The sequence below is a fragment of the Centropristis striata genome, chromosome 2 (assembly GCF_030273125.1).
Source record: "Centropristis striata isolate RG_2023a ecotype Rhode Island chromosome 2, C.striata_1.0, whole genome shotgun sequence".
In the NCBI taxonomy this organism is placed as follows: Eukaryota; Metazoa; Chordata; class Actinopteri; order Perciformes; family Serranidae; genus Centropristis; species Centropristis striata.
This window is the reverse complement of record NC_081518.1, coordinates 6,200,951-6,219,493: the sequence shown is the minus strand read 5'-3', so window position 1 is coordinate 6,219,493 and position 18,543 is coordinate 6,200,951. Positions and strand designations below refer to the sequence as shown.

At 39.2% G+C, this 18,543-nt stretch overlaps 1 protein-coding gene across 2 annotated transcripts in view; it reads right to left on the bottom strand.

The window, feature by feature from the left end:
• The window catches only part of tjp1a (tight junction protein 1a), a 127,387-nt gene extending 109,388 nt beyond the window's left edge, over positions 1-17,999 (bottom strand). The window contains exon 1 of one of the 2 annotated variants that reach the window (XM_059346763.1): positions 17,427-17,999. In XM_059346763.1, coding sequence (XP_059202746.1) covers positions 17,427-17,518 — 92 coding nt within the window. In that variant the 5' untranslated portion in view covers positions 17,519-17,999. The remainder of the gene's footprint in view (positions 1-17,426) is intronic. The other variant, XM_059346771.1, reaches the window with a different exon arrangement.
• Positions 18,000-18,543: the final 544 nt, after the last annotated feature.

Genomic DNA, 18,543 nt, shown 5'->3' with positions numbered 1-18,543 from the left:
TCAGCTCCAACTGCATTTTCGCATCTCAAGTTGCTAATCAGACTGTAAATCCATTTTCAGGATATGTCTGAGACCAAAACTGGGTAAAAAGGCCAAATGGTGTGACCTCAAATACACGCTAATGTTACTCTGTGTCTTATAGATGTTTTATTAGGTAAGTGGTGTGAACATGTTTGCCACAATAATTTCCTAAAGTGATATTCCAATCGCAATTCCCAAAAAAGGTAATCATTAAGACATTGTGCAAAAAGTAGATAAAACTAAATTTGATAATCCATTTTGACACAATTTAATACAGAACTGTACAAAGAGAGTATATATCTATATAGTAAATATACACCCTGATTTCTGAATATGATTCATTCTGTTTTCATTTACATTTAACACAGCTTTCTAACTTCTTTGGGATGTATATCTAGATACGATTAACAGCCCTTTTGTCAACAAAGTGCAAAAAAATCAGTTAACGAGGATTTAAGTGCATGTAAATGTGCTGTGTGTCACCTGATTGCATGTTACATTTCAAATGAAGCTTTAATTGATAGTACAAACACATCTGATGGTCCGAGTATGTCTTAAAACTATTGACTGTTTCTGATGTCCTTTAGCTTGTGGGCCCAACAAGTTGACGTAACCACATCCATTAAATACCACATGATTCACAACGACCATGTTCCCTCTGAAGAACAATCCACACTGCTGGCAGGCACTGCTACATAACTGAGGGAAAACATAAAGATGCCTGGAGGATCTAAGTGACATAACTTTCCTCTTGCTGTCTTTACTTTTTTAAAGGACATCCTCTCCTGTTGGCTGTAGTTGCATTCCCGCATGTGTGAATAATCGGGCTGAATGTCAGCGGGTAGCCTGCAGATGGAGACTAGGTATGGAGCATCCACTTGTCTTCTATTATTAAGCCACAATGAAGCTGCTTTGCTTCTTACATGCACGCCTGCAAAGGGAGGGAATTTCCAAGGCAACTTAAGGTGGAATGCAAAGGATAAACCACTGACAGTAATTCTTACCATTTTCAACCTCATGTCTTATGAAGTTATGAAATACAAAAAACAGAATAGACCAAAGTTTTTTCAAAGTTCCTCAAGACAGAAATGTTTTGAGATGGAGGTTTATAAACATAAATACTAGGGCCGGGACTTTAACGAGTTAATTAAGATGAATTAATTACACAAAAATGAACGTGTTAAAAAAATTGACGCATTTTAATCGCACTTATTTTTGCACCGCGGAACGTTTCTCACTGGATGAGTTTCAGGCGGACCGATTATACTGGAGCACCAACTAGCGTTCATGAGTTTAGACAACAACAAACCACAGTGAACATGAAGGAAGAAGCTGATGAGACGCTTTGGTTGGCCCCGTGGATGATGGGACATTTTGTTACAAAAAACCAACGGATGGAAGCGTCGATAAGAGCATGGTTGTGTTGCTATGCAACATGCTAGTGTGGTAGCTAGCGTGGATTGTGTTTTACTTAAAAAAACCAATGGTATGGTTGTGTTGCATAGCAACACAACACTTTAGTTTACAGAAGGTCTACCTACCTATAAGCTACCTGAATTTCTGAAATGTACTATATTTCTAAATATGCTATTGCTACACTTAATGGCAAAAATTGCACTGGTTTGTTGGACTTGAACAAAAATAAACAATATTTTTGTTGCTTAAGCTTATGTATTCAGTCATTATTCAATGGTATACTAAAAATCCATGTGAAAAAAATTACTTCTCACTGTTCTCAGGTCAAATATTTATATGCGATAAAAATGCGATTAATTTCGATTAATTAATTACAAAGCCTCTAATTAATTAGATTTTTTTTTTTTATCGAGTCTCGGACCTAATAAATACACATGGTTTAAAACCATTAACAGACACAAATATATTAAAATGATCATGACATAATTTTTACCAGGGACCAAGTCTGCAGAATATGATTTGTAGGCTGGGACAGCACCACGATACTTACTTCTGGAAGAGATTTTCACACATATTTTCCCACAAACATTGCTCCTCTTGTGATTTGTATATTGCACTATTCCATATATTTTGATAAAATTTCAGCCCTAAGAGCCACTCAATCCCTGTCCTCTACTGTGACCTGTGCACAATGTCCACACGTGTGTATTTACTAACAGTCAGGACACAAACAGTGAATCTCACTGTAATCCCAGAGTTGCTTTTACAAGGGGATTCCATTCACACATCCAGCAGCAGCTTATGGAGCTCTGTGGGTTTTAACACTGTTTCTAAGAATGAGGAGTGCTGCATGGACTGTATTTGTGTCACTCAAAAAAGGGGGACTTTAAAACCTGTAGCTCACTCTCTGCTAATCCTATGCTAATACATTACATCACTGTAGAGAAACAGAAGGACAGAGAAACAGGAGAACAGTCTGTTCCTCACACTAAGTCAAAGTTTGCTGACACAAGACGTGATCATTCTATTAAGATAACTAGAAAGAAGCAACTTTGAAAGAAGCAAAGTTGTCAATTTTTTTTGTGTCATTTCAAGTAAAACTTAAAGTTACTTCTTAGCACTTTGCATTCCTCCACCAACCAGCCAAGAGCATTTTATATTCATGTCTGTAAGACAGCAAATATGGATGTTGCTGCATTGTTGCTCACATATATCTTCAACCCGACAGCACAGATCTAAACATCACCGCAGTTTCAAGGTGAATGACCAGGATTATAGTTGCCAAACAATTGTCTCCCTTTCTGTTCCCAAGTAATGGCGTTGAATAATGGCCAAGAAAAGTGTTTTTGCAGAACATTAGTCTGTCACGGTGAAGTCGACCTTTTACCTTTTAGGTTAAAAATAGCATCAATTCATAATTGCATTCTATTAGACACTGGTGTGACATTTCATCATAATTAGAGTACAGTATGTATTCTTGAGTTACAGCCAAACACATATTTTGTGAGGTCACAGTGACCTTTCACCTCCAAAATCTAATCAGCTCATCCTTGAGTCCAAGTAGAGGTTTGTGCTAAATTTGAAGCCTCAAGGCATTTCTCATAACTATGGACAGACAACCCAAAAACATAATGGCTGTGTGCTGTCATGCAGAGGCTTAAAAACAACAGCCAAAGACTTGTTAATATGGCACATTTCCATTTATTTCCCTTTGTCATTCTCACTTTTTAACTGTTTTAGATGCAACACAGACTTGCAGTATAATGTGCCAGAAAAACTGAGTTTTGTTGATGTAGAATCTGGTCTATGAGCCAAATGAACATCAGAGCAGAAATATTAAAACTATTCAGAACACCAGAAGGAGCAGAAGTATGACTGCTCACTTGCCACTTGACCGTGAATGATTTATCATCAGTGATGCTGTAGGACTTTAGGAATATATATCGAGCCATGCAAACCAGTGGATTAGACACAGTCTGGCTGTCTGTCTGCGCAGACAGAAGTCAGTTTCACTTTTCACTGCCTCTGGAGAAATACAGAGAAACTCACAAACAGGCTGGTGTGCTCTCACAATGCGTACTCAAAGTGACCCCTTCAGTGCAAACAACAGACAGTGCCGGCATCTTACAGCATAAAAATAAAGAAATAACAAGAAACATTAGGAGCTGACTGCAGCGAGAGGTGAAGTTTATGAATATTGCATGAGACTTCAGCCCAAAATAGAGAATCTCCCTCCTGCCCTGAATTTAAGAGGTCATTAGCAATGCTTTACAGATTACCTCATCCCAGAAATGTGTAAATGTTTGAGCCTAATTGTTTAAAAAAAATCATTAGTTGATACATTGATTAATGAGTCAGAATAATGGTATGTTCTTCAGTTATCATTGGATATAAAAGCATTATTAAATAAATAAATAAATTCACAAAAAGAAAGAAAATAATGAGTAAAAAACTGCATTTGTTGCAGCACTACAGCCTAACATCACATTATAAAAAACATCATTAGAAGCTTATTTTAGAAAGTTTATTTTCAGTGTTTGAAATAAAAGTTGGCACTCTCAACACAGCATACATTAAGTAGCTGTTCTGGAGGATCTATGTGATTCAATCATATCACATGAACTTCATCAGCACGCAGGAGTTTGCCCAGAAGGACAGATGTTTAAAAATTTGGAAAATAAAAAAGCAAAAGAACATGCTGCAAAATTATTTTTTGCAAAACCAAATTTAAAGGTGCATACCACCACCTACTGTATCAGAGTGTGTAGATTTTGCGCTTGTTTAGGCAATGTGACTTCGTAATATCAGATGATGCTACATCACATGAGCGAAATTAAACATAATAATTAAAATTTCCCATTATCAGTTGACATTATCGGCCCAATATATATTGTGCATCCCTACAAAATATAATTTTGTTTTGTAATAACAGACAAGAATTTACCATTCTTTACTCCATAGTGTAAATTATATTACACCCAAACTGACTCAAGCATTGTCAGTTAGCGTCACACAGAATGTTCAGTTATTTTTAACATTCAAGCACATATTTAAATCTAAACCAGTGACATACTTTTTGTAAGCCTTTACAGTTTACCTCGCCTGCTCTATGGGTGTTAAAGGGGTCGGGGGGACACCAGGGTACATCCTCCTCTTACCTCAGAGGTATTATGTTATGACAGATCTTCAGACGAGAGAGCACTTTGCAGAACAACTGGTTCCGCTCAGTGAGGACTACAGGGACAAAGCAGGTGCGTCTCATCCCCATCTTGACACTTCCACCTCAGCAGCAACGCTTCGAGTAACACACACAAACATGCACACACACACACACACGCACACACACACACACACACACACACACACACACACACACACAAACACTAACACACAGAGACCAACACACACACACACACACACAGACCAGATACCCATAACAGATTTCCTGTCCTCTGTGCAGGTAACTAACTAGAGAATCAGAGAAGAGAACCGTACTATCTCTTTTCTCTACTGCTTTACACGTCTGAGAGAAATGGACTGACCAAAATGTTAAACAGAGCTCTGACAGCATGCCTTTATATCCTGGGATTTGCCTTTGTTCATATCTTCCAGTTCATCGAGCGACAGTGGTGCATCCAAAATAGCTCCACTGACTTTTCCTCTTGCCATTTATATTCCCAGACCTTTTCAGAGAAGCTCTTACCCTGCCAGTATGTTAGTCATTGGTTTTACTTTCCATATAAACTCACTCACTAACTGAAGGGCCCACTATTGCACAGGTGAGTGAAATAAAACAAAAGTTTGAGCAAAAAGACAAAGAAGTGGAAACTAACGGAGACAGGTGAACAAAGCATGAAGGAGCACTGGGCCGAGAGGCAGAGGTGGAAGACAAGGGGCCGAAAGACAAAAGGAGAGTGACCATAATGCAAAGGGACAAAGGACAGAGGGACACTGTCAGCGTATGGCTCAGAGGTCGTCCTCACTGCTTCGTAATGTCTGACTGTTCAGCTGGAAGTGATCGCAGCCGATGAACATGCATCATTCTGCTCACAGGCCCCCCTCCGACTTCAGGGGACAAGTGGTGACAAGAGGTGCATGACACATCCTAATTCATGGAGATAACCTCACTGACCCTTCCCTAACAGAAAAATGAAACAAATGACTAATATGCTGGCTGGCTAATAACATCCTTGAGAAAGGAGAAACAACAAGGAAGCATATCAAAGCTTTTTATTTACTACTTGGAGTCTGTAAGCCCTTTGAAAGCCACCTGGGCACACAAGGATGGGACTGAAAATCTGTGGCGAGATCAAGACTCTGATTAGACCAGACCAGCCTGACAGATGGGCAGACCAGATTAGGCATATAGACATGTATCAAACAAGGCGGGACAACGCTCGTGTCCGAGTGCTGTCTGACCCCTGTGGAGAGGTAACAGGCGGGTCAACGGCTGGTTTCCAGAAAACAAGGCTGCTCCCACGTGTGCATAACATCAAAACAAACACAGATTCAGCTTTAGAGCACATTAAAACTCTGTGAGAGCAGAGATTTGCTGTGAAGGCAGACTGGGTTAAAAGTGCAGAGCAGGCTGAGATGCTATCCAACCTACTGTAAGTGTTTGAGAGTTTCATGTAACAGCGTTATGTAATTAAATGATAATCTAATTGTAATCTGTTACAATGCAACTTTTTGCTTTGCAGGAATGCTTTCTTTTGCCAGATTTCTGGGCAATGTGACTCAGCAAATCTCTGAAAGATCTGAATCCAACAACCCATCAAGGGTTGGAGGGTTTACAAAGAGTTGTGTCTACGTTCAGTCCGCCTCCATTCATTTGGCAGTATTTGCATCACCTCTTATTTGCCAATCAAATCACTGTGCAGTGCTTTTAACAACCTGAGTCTGGCAATGCCGACAGACAAGGACAGTGCTGGAAAGTCAATACATATTCCCATCACCTATAAGCATGTTTTCTACAATTATCTTGGGGATTTTAACAGATAGCTCTCCATAACCAGGAGGGAAAAGCCTTAAAATATATATAAACAAACACAGGAAGAGGTGTAAGTAGTAATGGAATTAATTGGCTGTAAGTGTTACTAAGTACAACTTTTTCAATCCGAGAAACTACCACATTTATTTTATCCTGTTCAAAGCATCAAAGTCTGCTAATTATTGTCTTTTTTGTTTTTGGTCCCACATGGAAGATGTAAAACCAATGTACTGAATTTGAAATAATGGTCAGCAGTACTATGTGATTTGGAGTTAAAAGGCTTTTACTTTGAAGTTTTGTAACCCAATATAGTATGAAGGACATGATAAATAAAAAAAAAGGATAATCACTAAGGGTTCTAGTGGGGAACTTTTTGAGTTCCAGACAGTCTGAGTCCAGAGAGTCTCTCTCTACTCTACAGTATAATGCTATTACATCATATTAAGAAAAATGAAATGCCTAAATTATGTAATGATAGAAAATATGAATGTTGACAGACAGATATAAAACTGCCAAGCAGAATGAAAGAAGGAGGAGAATAAATTGAGATCTCTGTCAGACAAAAGTGGATCCCCTCTGCTGTGTCCTTCTCTATTTGTGGGGCGGCAGTGATGGATTCCATCTTGTCAGCCCCCTGTGAGCCATCGTGACAGTCGAGAGTCACCAGAGGCCGAGAACGTGTGACTCACAGATTCTAAAAGTCATTGCTGCTCGCCGTCTGACTCTGACTGGAGACGATGAGTCTCTGATAGGCCTCTGTTACCATCACTGCCGCCAACAGGCTCCTTAAGTAGCCATTACCAGACCTGCAGTTAGGCTCACCATTACATGAATCCAGACCTGCTCTGTTGCAGCTGCACTCAGACTCACAGAGGACACAGCTGCAAAGTCAAAGACATTTACACCGTAACAGGTACAGATAGTTTTAGCACCTTAACAGGTACAGATAGTTTTAGCACCGTTACAAGTACAGATAGTTTTTGCACCATAAAAGGAACGTATAGTTTTTGCACCGTAACAGGTACAGATAGTTTTTGCACTGTAACAGGTACAGATAGTTTTAGCACCTTAACAGGTACAGATAGTTTTAGCACCGTTACAAGTACAGATAGTTTTTGCACCATAAAAGGAACGTATAGTTTTTGCACTGTAACAGGTACAGATAGTTTTTGCACCATAACAGGTACAGATAGTTTTTGCACCGTAACAGGAATGTATAGTTTTTTCACCGTAACAGGTACAGATCATTTTTGCACCATAACTGGTAGTTCGGCTATCAACGAAATATGGGTGAATTTTTTTTTTTTTTAAGATTTCAACACCAGGGTCAATACAATACTCCCGTTGTTTTGGTAACAATGCCAAACTTATACATATTTTTAACCCTGTAAGGATTATAGACATGCCAGTATAAAATATATAAACTTCACAAAATTGTAATTTTGATAATGAAATATCTGCTCAAGGAATAAGTAAACAAGCCTAAGAATCTTACCAAGCATTGCACCAACTTTCAATTATTGAAAGGTTTCAATACTTCAGTAATCAACGAGTGATAAGGTTCAATACTAAGTACAGTCAGTGGTTGAAGAAGTGTTCAGATCTCTACTTAAGCAAAAGTACTAACACCACACTTTGAAATTACTGCGCTACAAGAAAAAGTCCTGCATTCATATTTTACTTAAGTAAAAGTCCAAAAGTATCAGGATCAAAATGTAATTAAAGTATCAAAAGTAAATGACTCCCTATGAAGAATGGCCCCTCCCAGATTGTTTTATATATTCCAAATATATTATTAGATTATTAATATTGATGCATTTATTAATGACGTCAAAGTCGGGCTTATTTAACTAATTAATATACTGTTATGTGGTTTAATTTATAAACGTGTAATCTCGATCTGAAAAGTAACTAAAGCTGTCACCCAAATGTAGTGGAGTAGAAGTATAATGTTACATAAAATGTAAATACCCAAGTAAAGTACAAGTACCTCAAAATTGTTCTTAAGTACAGTACTTGAGTAAATGTACTTAGTTACATTCCACCACTGAGTACAGTCTATATCTTGGCACATGCAGAACATTAATTAAAAAATGCAATATGCTCTGTTGTAGATGACTCACTGATCTTTGAACTAGATTTTAACACAGATGACTCACTTTACTGTAGGGCTGGATGACCGGCAGGGCCATCGTGATTATGAAATAGCTGATGTTTAACTGTCATACATGAAATAATTGTGACTAACGATTTAATAGTCTATATTCAGTTAATTATATGCCACACTAAAATGCCATTGTGTTTGGCTTCATAACGAGACTAATTTCAGTGGCTGCTCATCCAGTTGATGCAATCATTAGCAAAGGAGCGTGAATTAATCTTTACATAGTTTGCTGAAACAATGGTTCATGTCTCGCTCTGCTGCCAATATAGATTTATTTTAAATAGGTTGTTCTGAAACTGTAGTGAAGGTCAATTAATGTAATGAAAACATTGCTTAAGCTAGTTCAATAATATGGAAAGTGGCTTGATTTGAACACAAAGCCAGTGATAATGCAGCATTTGTCTCAGACTCTTTCTCTCACACTCGACCGCAAACTCCCTACACTCGCATTTCGCACGAACTAGTAAAACTCAAATTATTCCATGGAATGATTAAATTCCATGCAAGTTAATTATTTAATTAGAAAAGCTGAATGGAAGTGACAACTGCAGCACAACATTCCCCAGAGCTGTCAAACACACTGATGCACCCTTTGGAGAGACTCTACACTATAAATACAGAGACCCGTTATCGGCACCCCTCTGTCATCAACTTACCACGATACAGAGCGCGAACAGAAGAACCTGTCCAACAGCAGTAAGATCTACACAGCCAGATCTTTTCTCATATTGAAAATGTGCTTCGCTAGACACTTTAATTACCCAGCTGATGAATACAATCCTAATTCACTTTGTATTTGTTGCTACAATTGTAGCATTGGCTTTCATTTTTCTTGAGCGTGCAGTCCAACAATTATGCAATATAATCGCAGTCAGCTCTAATAATCTTGATTATGTAGTAACTGTGACAAACTTAGTTATAGGATAACTACAACAGATACGCATCTCTTTGCCAACTCAAATCACAGTGTTTCTGTCTTCTGTCTTTAAAATGCCACAAAGCTCACACAGGCCTGAAAAATATGACAACAAAAACATACCTTGATTAACAAGTGATTACATTTAACACATACACAAAGAAATCTATAACATAGACAAAATGGTAAGAAATTGAGTGCTGCCAGAATGGGTGAAAAAATAATTTGATGCATAAAATAAGCTCTATGGTTAACACAATCTAAAGTGCCTGAGTTGTGTCAACTGACTCACAATCATAATAATAAACGCTATTTTAGAAATAAATATAAGGCAGCATTCACATGGCAAAAAAGTCACACTTTCAAAGCCTGAAAACTAGACAATGTCTGTCTTTTAAAATGGGTCTGTTGCCGACCTTGCCGACATCACGCACTGAGTCCACGGCCTCTGTAAGCGGTGAGCTACAGGCTGTAAAGCTGTGAGACACTGGTCCTGGTTCATAATTATTTTAGTATTTTGGTTCATAACAAAACTGTAGCAGCCACCTGCTGCTTTTGGATCGTTTGATCATAAAAAGAACACCAAGTCATAAATAAAATGTAGGTAGAGTGCAAGTCAGAGAGAGAAAAGCACCATACAGCTAAAACCCAAATGTAGGTTTCCAGGAAAAACTATAAAGCCTAGTCTTAGTTTGGTAGAGTTGTAGCGGGTATAATTTTAGCACAGCAGTAGCCTTTCAACAAATAAAAGCAAGCAAATATAAAGTAACGTTTTCCCCCAGTAATCAGCATTCAAATTGGACCTGATAAGTTTTTTCACTAAAGGCCCTGACACATGGAAAAACAAACACACAGACACCCAAAAATCTGCACTGACACACACCCACACCAACAAACACGTAAACACACACCCACAGGATGCTCGGAGAGCGGGTGGGGGTAAGGGGGGTGAGCCACGAGTCAATAAACCCTGTGTAATCTGTTCCCTTTAGTGGCATAAACCATCTGAGAGGAGATTACAACCGTTCTGCCAAAGTAAGAACATGCGAGTTCCTAATGGACAGAAACACTGAATACAAAAACACACACAAACACGTGTGTGCACCTTCGCATATACTCTATGAAGAACTGTGGAGAGTAGCAGTGGTGGGTTCAAAGACTGTCTTGGAGTCAGGACTTGTGTTTTTAGGTTTACACTTCATGACTTTAATACAGAAAGGCTTTTTTTGACTTTAGGGAGAGCGAGACAGAGAGATGCTGAGAGTAAAGGAGAAAAAAAAGACAGTATTTCTGCATGTTTTTCAGAAAAGTACTGATTATCATGACAGGTCCACCCTGGACTTGGGCTCCTGCTGAGGTAACTAATGCGCGGCATTGTCAGTTTGTGTGAGATTACGCATCATGGCCTCCATGAGGGGGACGGGAAGAGTGGAGGGGGTAGGACAGGAGTTGTTGAATGTGTGTGTTCCTCTGAAGAGCTGGGAGGGAGGACGTGTGGACAGGCAAATCAGGGGGCAGAAGGGCTGCTGCTGCATGTGTGTGTGTGTTGGGGGGGAAGAAGGGACACTGACTTTATGCATCATTAAGCAGGTGGACTGAGAACACCAGGCGGAGCTGTCACTGTGGGCTGTCACTGGGAGCAGAGTAGACATCTGGCACACAATACTAGCCGATACACCCACATGTTAGGAAGAGCAGCAACCAGTTCAAACACACGTCATCGGGCTAATTATTATTTATGGATCATCTCATCTGGTTATTTGTATAATAACAATGTGTTTCATGCAGTGGTAATCTGTAGAGCCTTCTGTTTGTTGTTATTTATCTTAAGTATTGCATTTTAACCAGAATACATTGTAAAATAAGACTATTACAGCTAAACACCTTAACCAAGTAATCTGGCAGTCAGGTTGTAATCAGATTATGCATCACTTCATTAATAATGCTGGCTTCATCTGGTAGTTTACCTGAAACAAAACAGACATTTCACTGACAATGTGGAGGATTTATGATAAACAAAAAAAGCCACATTAGCCAGTAATCGTTGAGTCTGCTTAGACCTTTACAAAGTCTTATTCACTGCTGCTTTAAATACACTGGCGAACAAAATCTCAGCCTTAGGGTGCATGATTTCACTTTCAGTTTATGACAAAATGAAGCAATTATGACAAAGAGATGAACAAACGTACAAAACATCGTCTGAATGACCTCCATAAAACACAAGGTTCTACCAAGATTGTTGCTGTTTTTCTATTATTTTGCCCTTCAGGAACATTGCAGCAATGCAAATGGTGAATGCAGATTGATGCAAATGTTAATCGTCCTGCAAATAATCTTTAAAAGCACCAGTTTGCTACTTGTACTGACTAATTACATTATCTGACATTCTGAGAGCAGCTGGTTGGGATAAGCACTTGACACCTTCTATCTTTACTGATCTTAGATTACTAAGTGCAAATTAACTTGATGCACAGAAACCACTAATTATCATGGGCATGCATTATGCTAAATACACAAACATGCAGCATTTCAAATGCAGTGGAGTGCTTTTGAATTGTGGATGCAGTGAGCCGCTCTTTAAACATGATGGATGGATGGGAGTAGATTTTTAATCACGGGGGTCGAGTGTTTTGGAAGATCATAAAACCATCTGGCGCGCAACCTCCTCCTCATCTATAATAAGTGATGTCTCCATTCTGTCTCCTTGTTTGGTTTAAGGGAACGCTGTCTCCCTTTGTGTTTTTTGTTGCTATAAAAACATCACCTGAGTGTACCCATATCAGTTATAAATCTCTGCTCCGGCATTCTTTGCTGGAAATCACAGCCAAAGTTTGTGTAGTGTCTTGGACTTCACCATCAGCATTTCATTCTGCATAATCTCCTTAAACATCACTCTCAACTCAAATTTATGGCATGGATGGAAGGACCAACTGTTGCAGAGAGTATAGCAACATTTGCATCCAATTAACCCATTTAAGCTGGGAAAGCATTAACACATTTCTACCATTAAAACCGGGGGCGCTGTTGCGTTATTCTACCATTAAAGCCGGGAAAGCGGATACGTTGTTTTGTAGTATTTGTAGTTTTTTCCACCTATTTTTGGTCTTTTGGCTAATGAAATGCATCAGAATACATGTGGGAGTGTCACAATGCAACATGGGACTTTTACAGAACTTTGAAATCATGGCAGAAGACGAGGGAGGGAGCTCAGATATAACAGGTATAAACTCTCAAATACTTTTAGAATTGCATTTATATCTGCTACAGAGGCTGAAAAATCTATTATTAGGTGTTGATATTTCTATTGAATTTCCAGAAAAACTTCAGGTTTTAGGGGGTTATTTTACAATTGCCCATAGGATTTACAGGCATTTTTTCCAGGTGTTTTAGGCCTAAATAGGTTAAATTCAACAGCTTTTGAGAACTAGACGAAAGAACTTAGTGTACTCGAAACAATCGCTTGTCATCCTATCTCAGGCATAAACAGCTCTGTCTGGTTGATTTTTCATGTTTTGATTCTGTGTATGTGCCACAAAGGTCAAAGAGTGAACATGATGCAAAAATAACTACATTTATGTTAATCAATGGTAGAAAAAATAGAGACAGATTGTGAGTTTCACATTCAAAATCAACATAGCCGGTTGATGAGGGCAGTGGCCACTTTCATGTGTATTGTTGCCATCTGCAATGAACTGTGTCCATTGTAGCGGCTAGTGCTTTCTATCTCGATGGTCAATGCAGAGTGCTGAGCTGCATTTTCTTTTGAGTGACTCAAATGACCACAGCAACCACTTCAATGTACTCTCAGTCTATTTCTAAGGTGGAAAAATGTGATTTCCTGAGCGGTAGGTGGTTATAAGAAATGAAAGGATAGATAGGTGGAGCTAAAATCAACAAAGTCCCTTCAGCATTTATATACTATTGTTACTGTCCTTAGCTCAAAGGTTACCACACATCTAGGCCTGTCACGATAATTACTTTATCGACTTATTGTTCAATATATAAAAATGAACATGGTTTTTTTCTGGATATATTGTCCTTTACATGCGTGACTTTTTGTGCTTTTTTGTGTTGTGTTTAAAGTAATGCTGCAAATGTTTGACAGGCAGCACAAAGTGCCGGGGAAAAAACAATTTCCCAAGCAGCCATTCCAGCTGTTTATATGTTATTTTAATAATAAAATAATATAATACATAATGATAATCTCATTGCAATTTTTTGTCAACAGCCTGAAAATCTATTTTATTTGTTTTGGTTGTAGTTTATTTATTTGTTTTATTTATCTAGGTTACTTTTCTTTATTTTTTTTCCACATTTCAATTCCAATGTTTAAAATTCTCAAGATTAAAAAAATTATTCTAATTTCGTTGTAAAACTAAAACGACATCGATACAACAATACTGTCGTTTATCGTGAAAAATATACATACATAAAATATATACATCCTAAAAAATGTGTTATCGTGACAGGCCTACAAACATCTGAATATAAACTATGCAACAGTTTATGTAAACTTGGGTTTTAAGTTATGTTGTGCAGTTTTAAATCTTGCTACATTATTGAGTATTACCTCAATCTGGTTATTCACAGTAACTGAGTTACACGTGCGCATGCAAGCCTACTGATTCTAGACTCGGACTTCACCCCGAATAAAGACAGACATGGCATGCAAGTGAATGCATGGGGTGACTCCATGAAACACACACTGCAGGCACACGCTGGCTCAGCTTCCCTTCGTTAAAGTGGCTGTCGGAGGCGATACAGTAATCCTGTTTTAATGGCCGTGCCCCTTCCCCCACCATGATGTGATGGCCCCAGACAAACCGCCGCGCCTCTCTTAAGGGAGAAGTGTCAAAACCAAGTCACCACTGTGTCTTTTGCAGCACATTTGACAGCAGTCACGAGCTAAGAGGAGAAAAGCAATCCTTTTCCCCTGTGTGACGACTTCTGATTCAGTCAGGTGTGTTACTACAGACTTGCTCCTATATATAGACTGAACTCCGCAGGAACCAGATCAGACGTTCATTACAATAAACCAGTGTTTGTCTTCCCGCTGTAAAGTAATGCCAATCTGGAGGGATTATACCTTGTGCTTATTGTTATCTATGTGGATTACAGAAGAAGAAGAACTGAATGTGCCCATTGTACGAATAATGAGAGCCTATAATTAAACTGAACACTACTCTGCTGTGTAATGTTTTTGGATTTTCCTTTTTTAATTAATGAGGCTCCTAATATCAATGAGCAAAAGGAAGAGTTAGAGACTTACATTTTACCATAATATGACTTATAGTGTGATCATAACAAAGGGAATCTGGTACAGATTCTGTCATGTTGTTATTCCCACATACAAACCGACTGATTTACATAATGTACAAAAGGATTGGTCAATTAATCGGTTAGCCAACATTTAAATTAACTAATTAGAATAATGACATTATGGGACGAGCTAATCTTTTAAGAGATTTACAATGCAATGATACACACGGTTTTCTGCTTCTAGCTACTCATATACATGGCTTTTCTGCTTTTCTGTTTTATATCACTGTATGAGGCGGCAGCTAAAGATTATTTTGTTAATGATTGACCTGATGTTACTTACTGATAAATCAATATGTTTTTTTGGCAAATAAAATGTCAGAAAATTGTGATGAATGTCCATCAAACATCTTGTTTTCTCTGACTAACAGTATGAAACCATTTAAATATTTAGTTTACTTTTCGTAATAGAAAAGAAATGAAAAAAATCCTCACATTGGAAGAGAGAGAACCACAACATTTCTGACCTTTTCGCTTAAAATTCATCCATCAAAGCAGTTGCTGATTAACTGACAATCTGAAAATTGATTAATCAGGTCAATGTTATTGTCAGTCTTGGAACCCATCGGCTATCTGTCTGATGATGATTGAGCGAAGGGATATTTTTAAGATTCCGGTGTGGCAACTGATACCCGGATAACATTTAACGTATATCCGACTCAAGACTTCCTCTTTCATGCACCAGTCATTGTTAACAGTCCGATTAGCAACTTGAGACGCGAGAATGGAGTCGGAGTTTAGAGACATCAAAGTAGCCACAAGTAGCCAGTGTAGCTACGTTAACTAAGCTAACGCCATCAGACAATGGTGATGGGTTCCCAGACTGTATTTTGGCCAGAAGGTTTCACCTCTTTTGCCCCCAAACAGACTCTTTACCAGCAGTCAACATAATCCTGCTCAAAGATTGGTGAATACTACTCAGAGTACAAAAAGAAAACAGAACATTTCCAAAATATATTCCCATCGCCTGCAGATTCTGCACTCATATGCAATTATCTGCTTATTGTCATTATACTGTTGTGAAGTGAATGGGTTGGTTGGACTAATTAAACATTTTCAAGATGTCACCTTGGATTCTAAGAACTTGTGGTGTGATTTAATATGTTTGGGAGCATTTTATTCTTTATTAGATGACAGGAAATGAGGGGAGAAAGAGATGAGGAATGCAACAAAGGTCTCATAAACATCGCAGTTTATGGTATCTTAAACCCCAGCAGGGCGCAGGGTGATGGCTACTTCTTACTATTTCATACCATAGACCACATAATTAATTGATTATCCAAAAGATAATCAATCATGAAAATAACCCTTGGTGACTGCCATACAATGCAGTACAATAATGAAAAAAGAGATTGATAGTAACAGATAAGGCTGGGCAATATGGAGAAAATCAAATATCACGATATTTTATCACGTACCTTGATGCAGATATTACAATGATTTCATAAGGTTGACTATTGGAGATTCCACAAATATATACACCGTGAGATTTTCTGATAAACAATCATTAATATTGTGGGTATAACACTATAACAGCTATAACATATACAGCATTTAAAGCAGTAAAACACAACATATGCCATATTATGATATCCATAATCGATGACAATATGTAGTCCCAAATCATGATATTGATATATTGCCCAGCCATAGAACCAGATGTTTACAAAGGTAAAAAGTAGCAGTCTATAAAGTAGCAACATGTAAGTTTGGTGGAGGTGAAAAACGTATAGATAGGTAAATAAAAACGTGGATATGAATGCAACTAGGGGTAAACATTCATACATCCAACACATAATCTGCCAATGATGGTAAACCACTTAGCATCACTCCTACACATGGTGATCTAAATGCAGGCGGCATGAAGCTACTGAATAAGTTATGAGAGTGGAGAGAAACCAGCAGACATTTTTTTTTTTTTTTTACTACATCAGCTTACAGAAATAGATGTGAGAACAGAGACTTGGATGGGGAAAAATACAAATCACCCAAATGTACGCTGGGAAGCTTCAGATGAGCGCTCACTAAAAGCCTCGCGGAGGGAAAACACGGAGAGAGCGAGCAGGTGCGACTGAAATCATTTCAAAGCGGACTGTATCGGACGGCGCTCAGCATTGTTTCATACTGTTGTTGTGAATACACCTGCTCTGTATTGTCCGCTCTCTCCAACCGCTGCATGTGAAACTCACCCTCACCGGCGGATCACAACAAACAAGAGTCCACCGAGCGAAACACGGGTAAACACGGAGGGACAAGCACGCACGCACACATAGCAGCATGCACGGCTGCACAGAGAGCTCCTGTACGAGCCTCTCCTCTGTGTGCGTGGATACCACCGGCGTCAATATGAAACAGTTGTTGAAGGCAAAGAGACATGGAGGCAGCCGACTTCCGTCAACAGCTGCTCAGCTTCAACTTCACACGAGACACGGGGGGGCGAAGGCAAGGAGGAGGGAAAAGCTTCTCATGAAGCTGTTTCTCTTCTCGTGAAAAGACACCACAACCTTTGCCACTCTGCTCACGCACGCACAAACACACGCTCCCATCCAGACGCGCACCACCACCACCACCACCTCCTCCTCCTCCTCCTCTCTACTCACCACAGCTGTCTCTTAACGGGGAGGCAGTCTTTGTTGGAGGCTGTCACTCCCATGGCCATCTGCATCACCGTGATGTATTTCTGGTACTTCATTTTGTCCTCCTTTACTACTACTACCACTACCACTACCGCTACTGCTGCTGCTATTACTACTTCCACTACTACTTCTACTTCTAGGAATCCGCGCGCCACAAAAGCGGCACAGGTGAGCGTGCATTCAAATGTCTGTTATTGTCCCCTGGCACCCGCGGCATCTTCAGTCTCAAAAACGCCATTTCCACGTCTGGAGGACTGTTGACAGGGAAAATATTCCCCGAAGAGCTCAACGAAAGGTACCACGCCGGCGCGACCCATGTCTCTAATCTCATTAGAGCTCAGAATAGATTGGCTAATCCATTCAATTTTAGTCAGGACCGGGTCATTGTTGTGGTTCGCCCTGTAGCGGCCACTTTTTCCTGTCTTTTTTCCTTTTTTTCTTGTTTTTTTTCTACTCCGGTTTGCCTCTGTGGGGTAAAAGAGTGAAGAGAAAGGGACAAACAGAGTCAGAGATAGGATGCAGCGGCCGTGGCACCCAAACGTCTGAGAGGAAGAGAAGAGAGCGCGCCTGTGTCCAACCAGAGAGAGAGAGAGAAAGAGAGAGAGGGGCTGGGAGGGGGGAGTGACAGAGGAGGAGGAGGAGGAGGAGGAAGAGGAGAGAGGCAGCGATGTAATGGCTTAAGAGAGGGGGAACCTACTACTGCTGAGTAATTCCTCAGTATTGTAAAATAGGAGGCAAATGCATCGTTTTGGCTGTTATTTTTCTCACGATTAGTCCATGAGGCCCAGTTAAAACATCAGGGTTTGGGTTGTTAGGAGACACTTATGGGATAAAGAGAGGATGGAGAGGAGCAGAGCAGCAGTGAAACCACAGCAGTCTTCAATGAAGGAAGACAACAACAATTCGATACCAATTCGAAGGTTGAGATAAACTTAAAGATTAGGCTGCAAATGGAAACCTGAAGTCTGAAGAAGAACAACACAGCAGACGTATTCCTTTATCCTGATGTTTATTCTTAATTACTTTACTGGTGTGATATTTATACTGTTTTCTTTTGTGTTTTCTATTTATACTGTATATT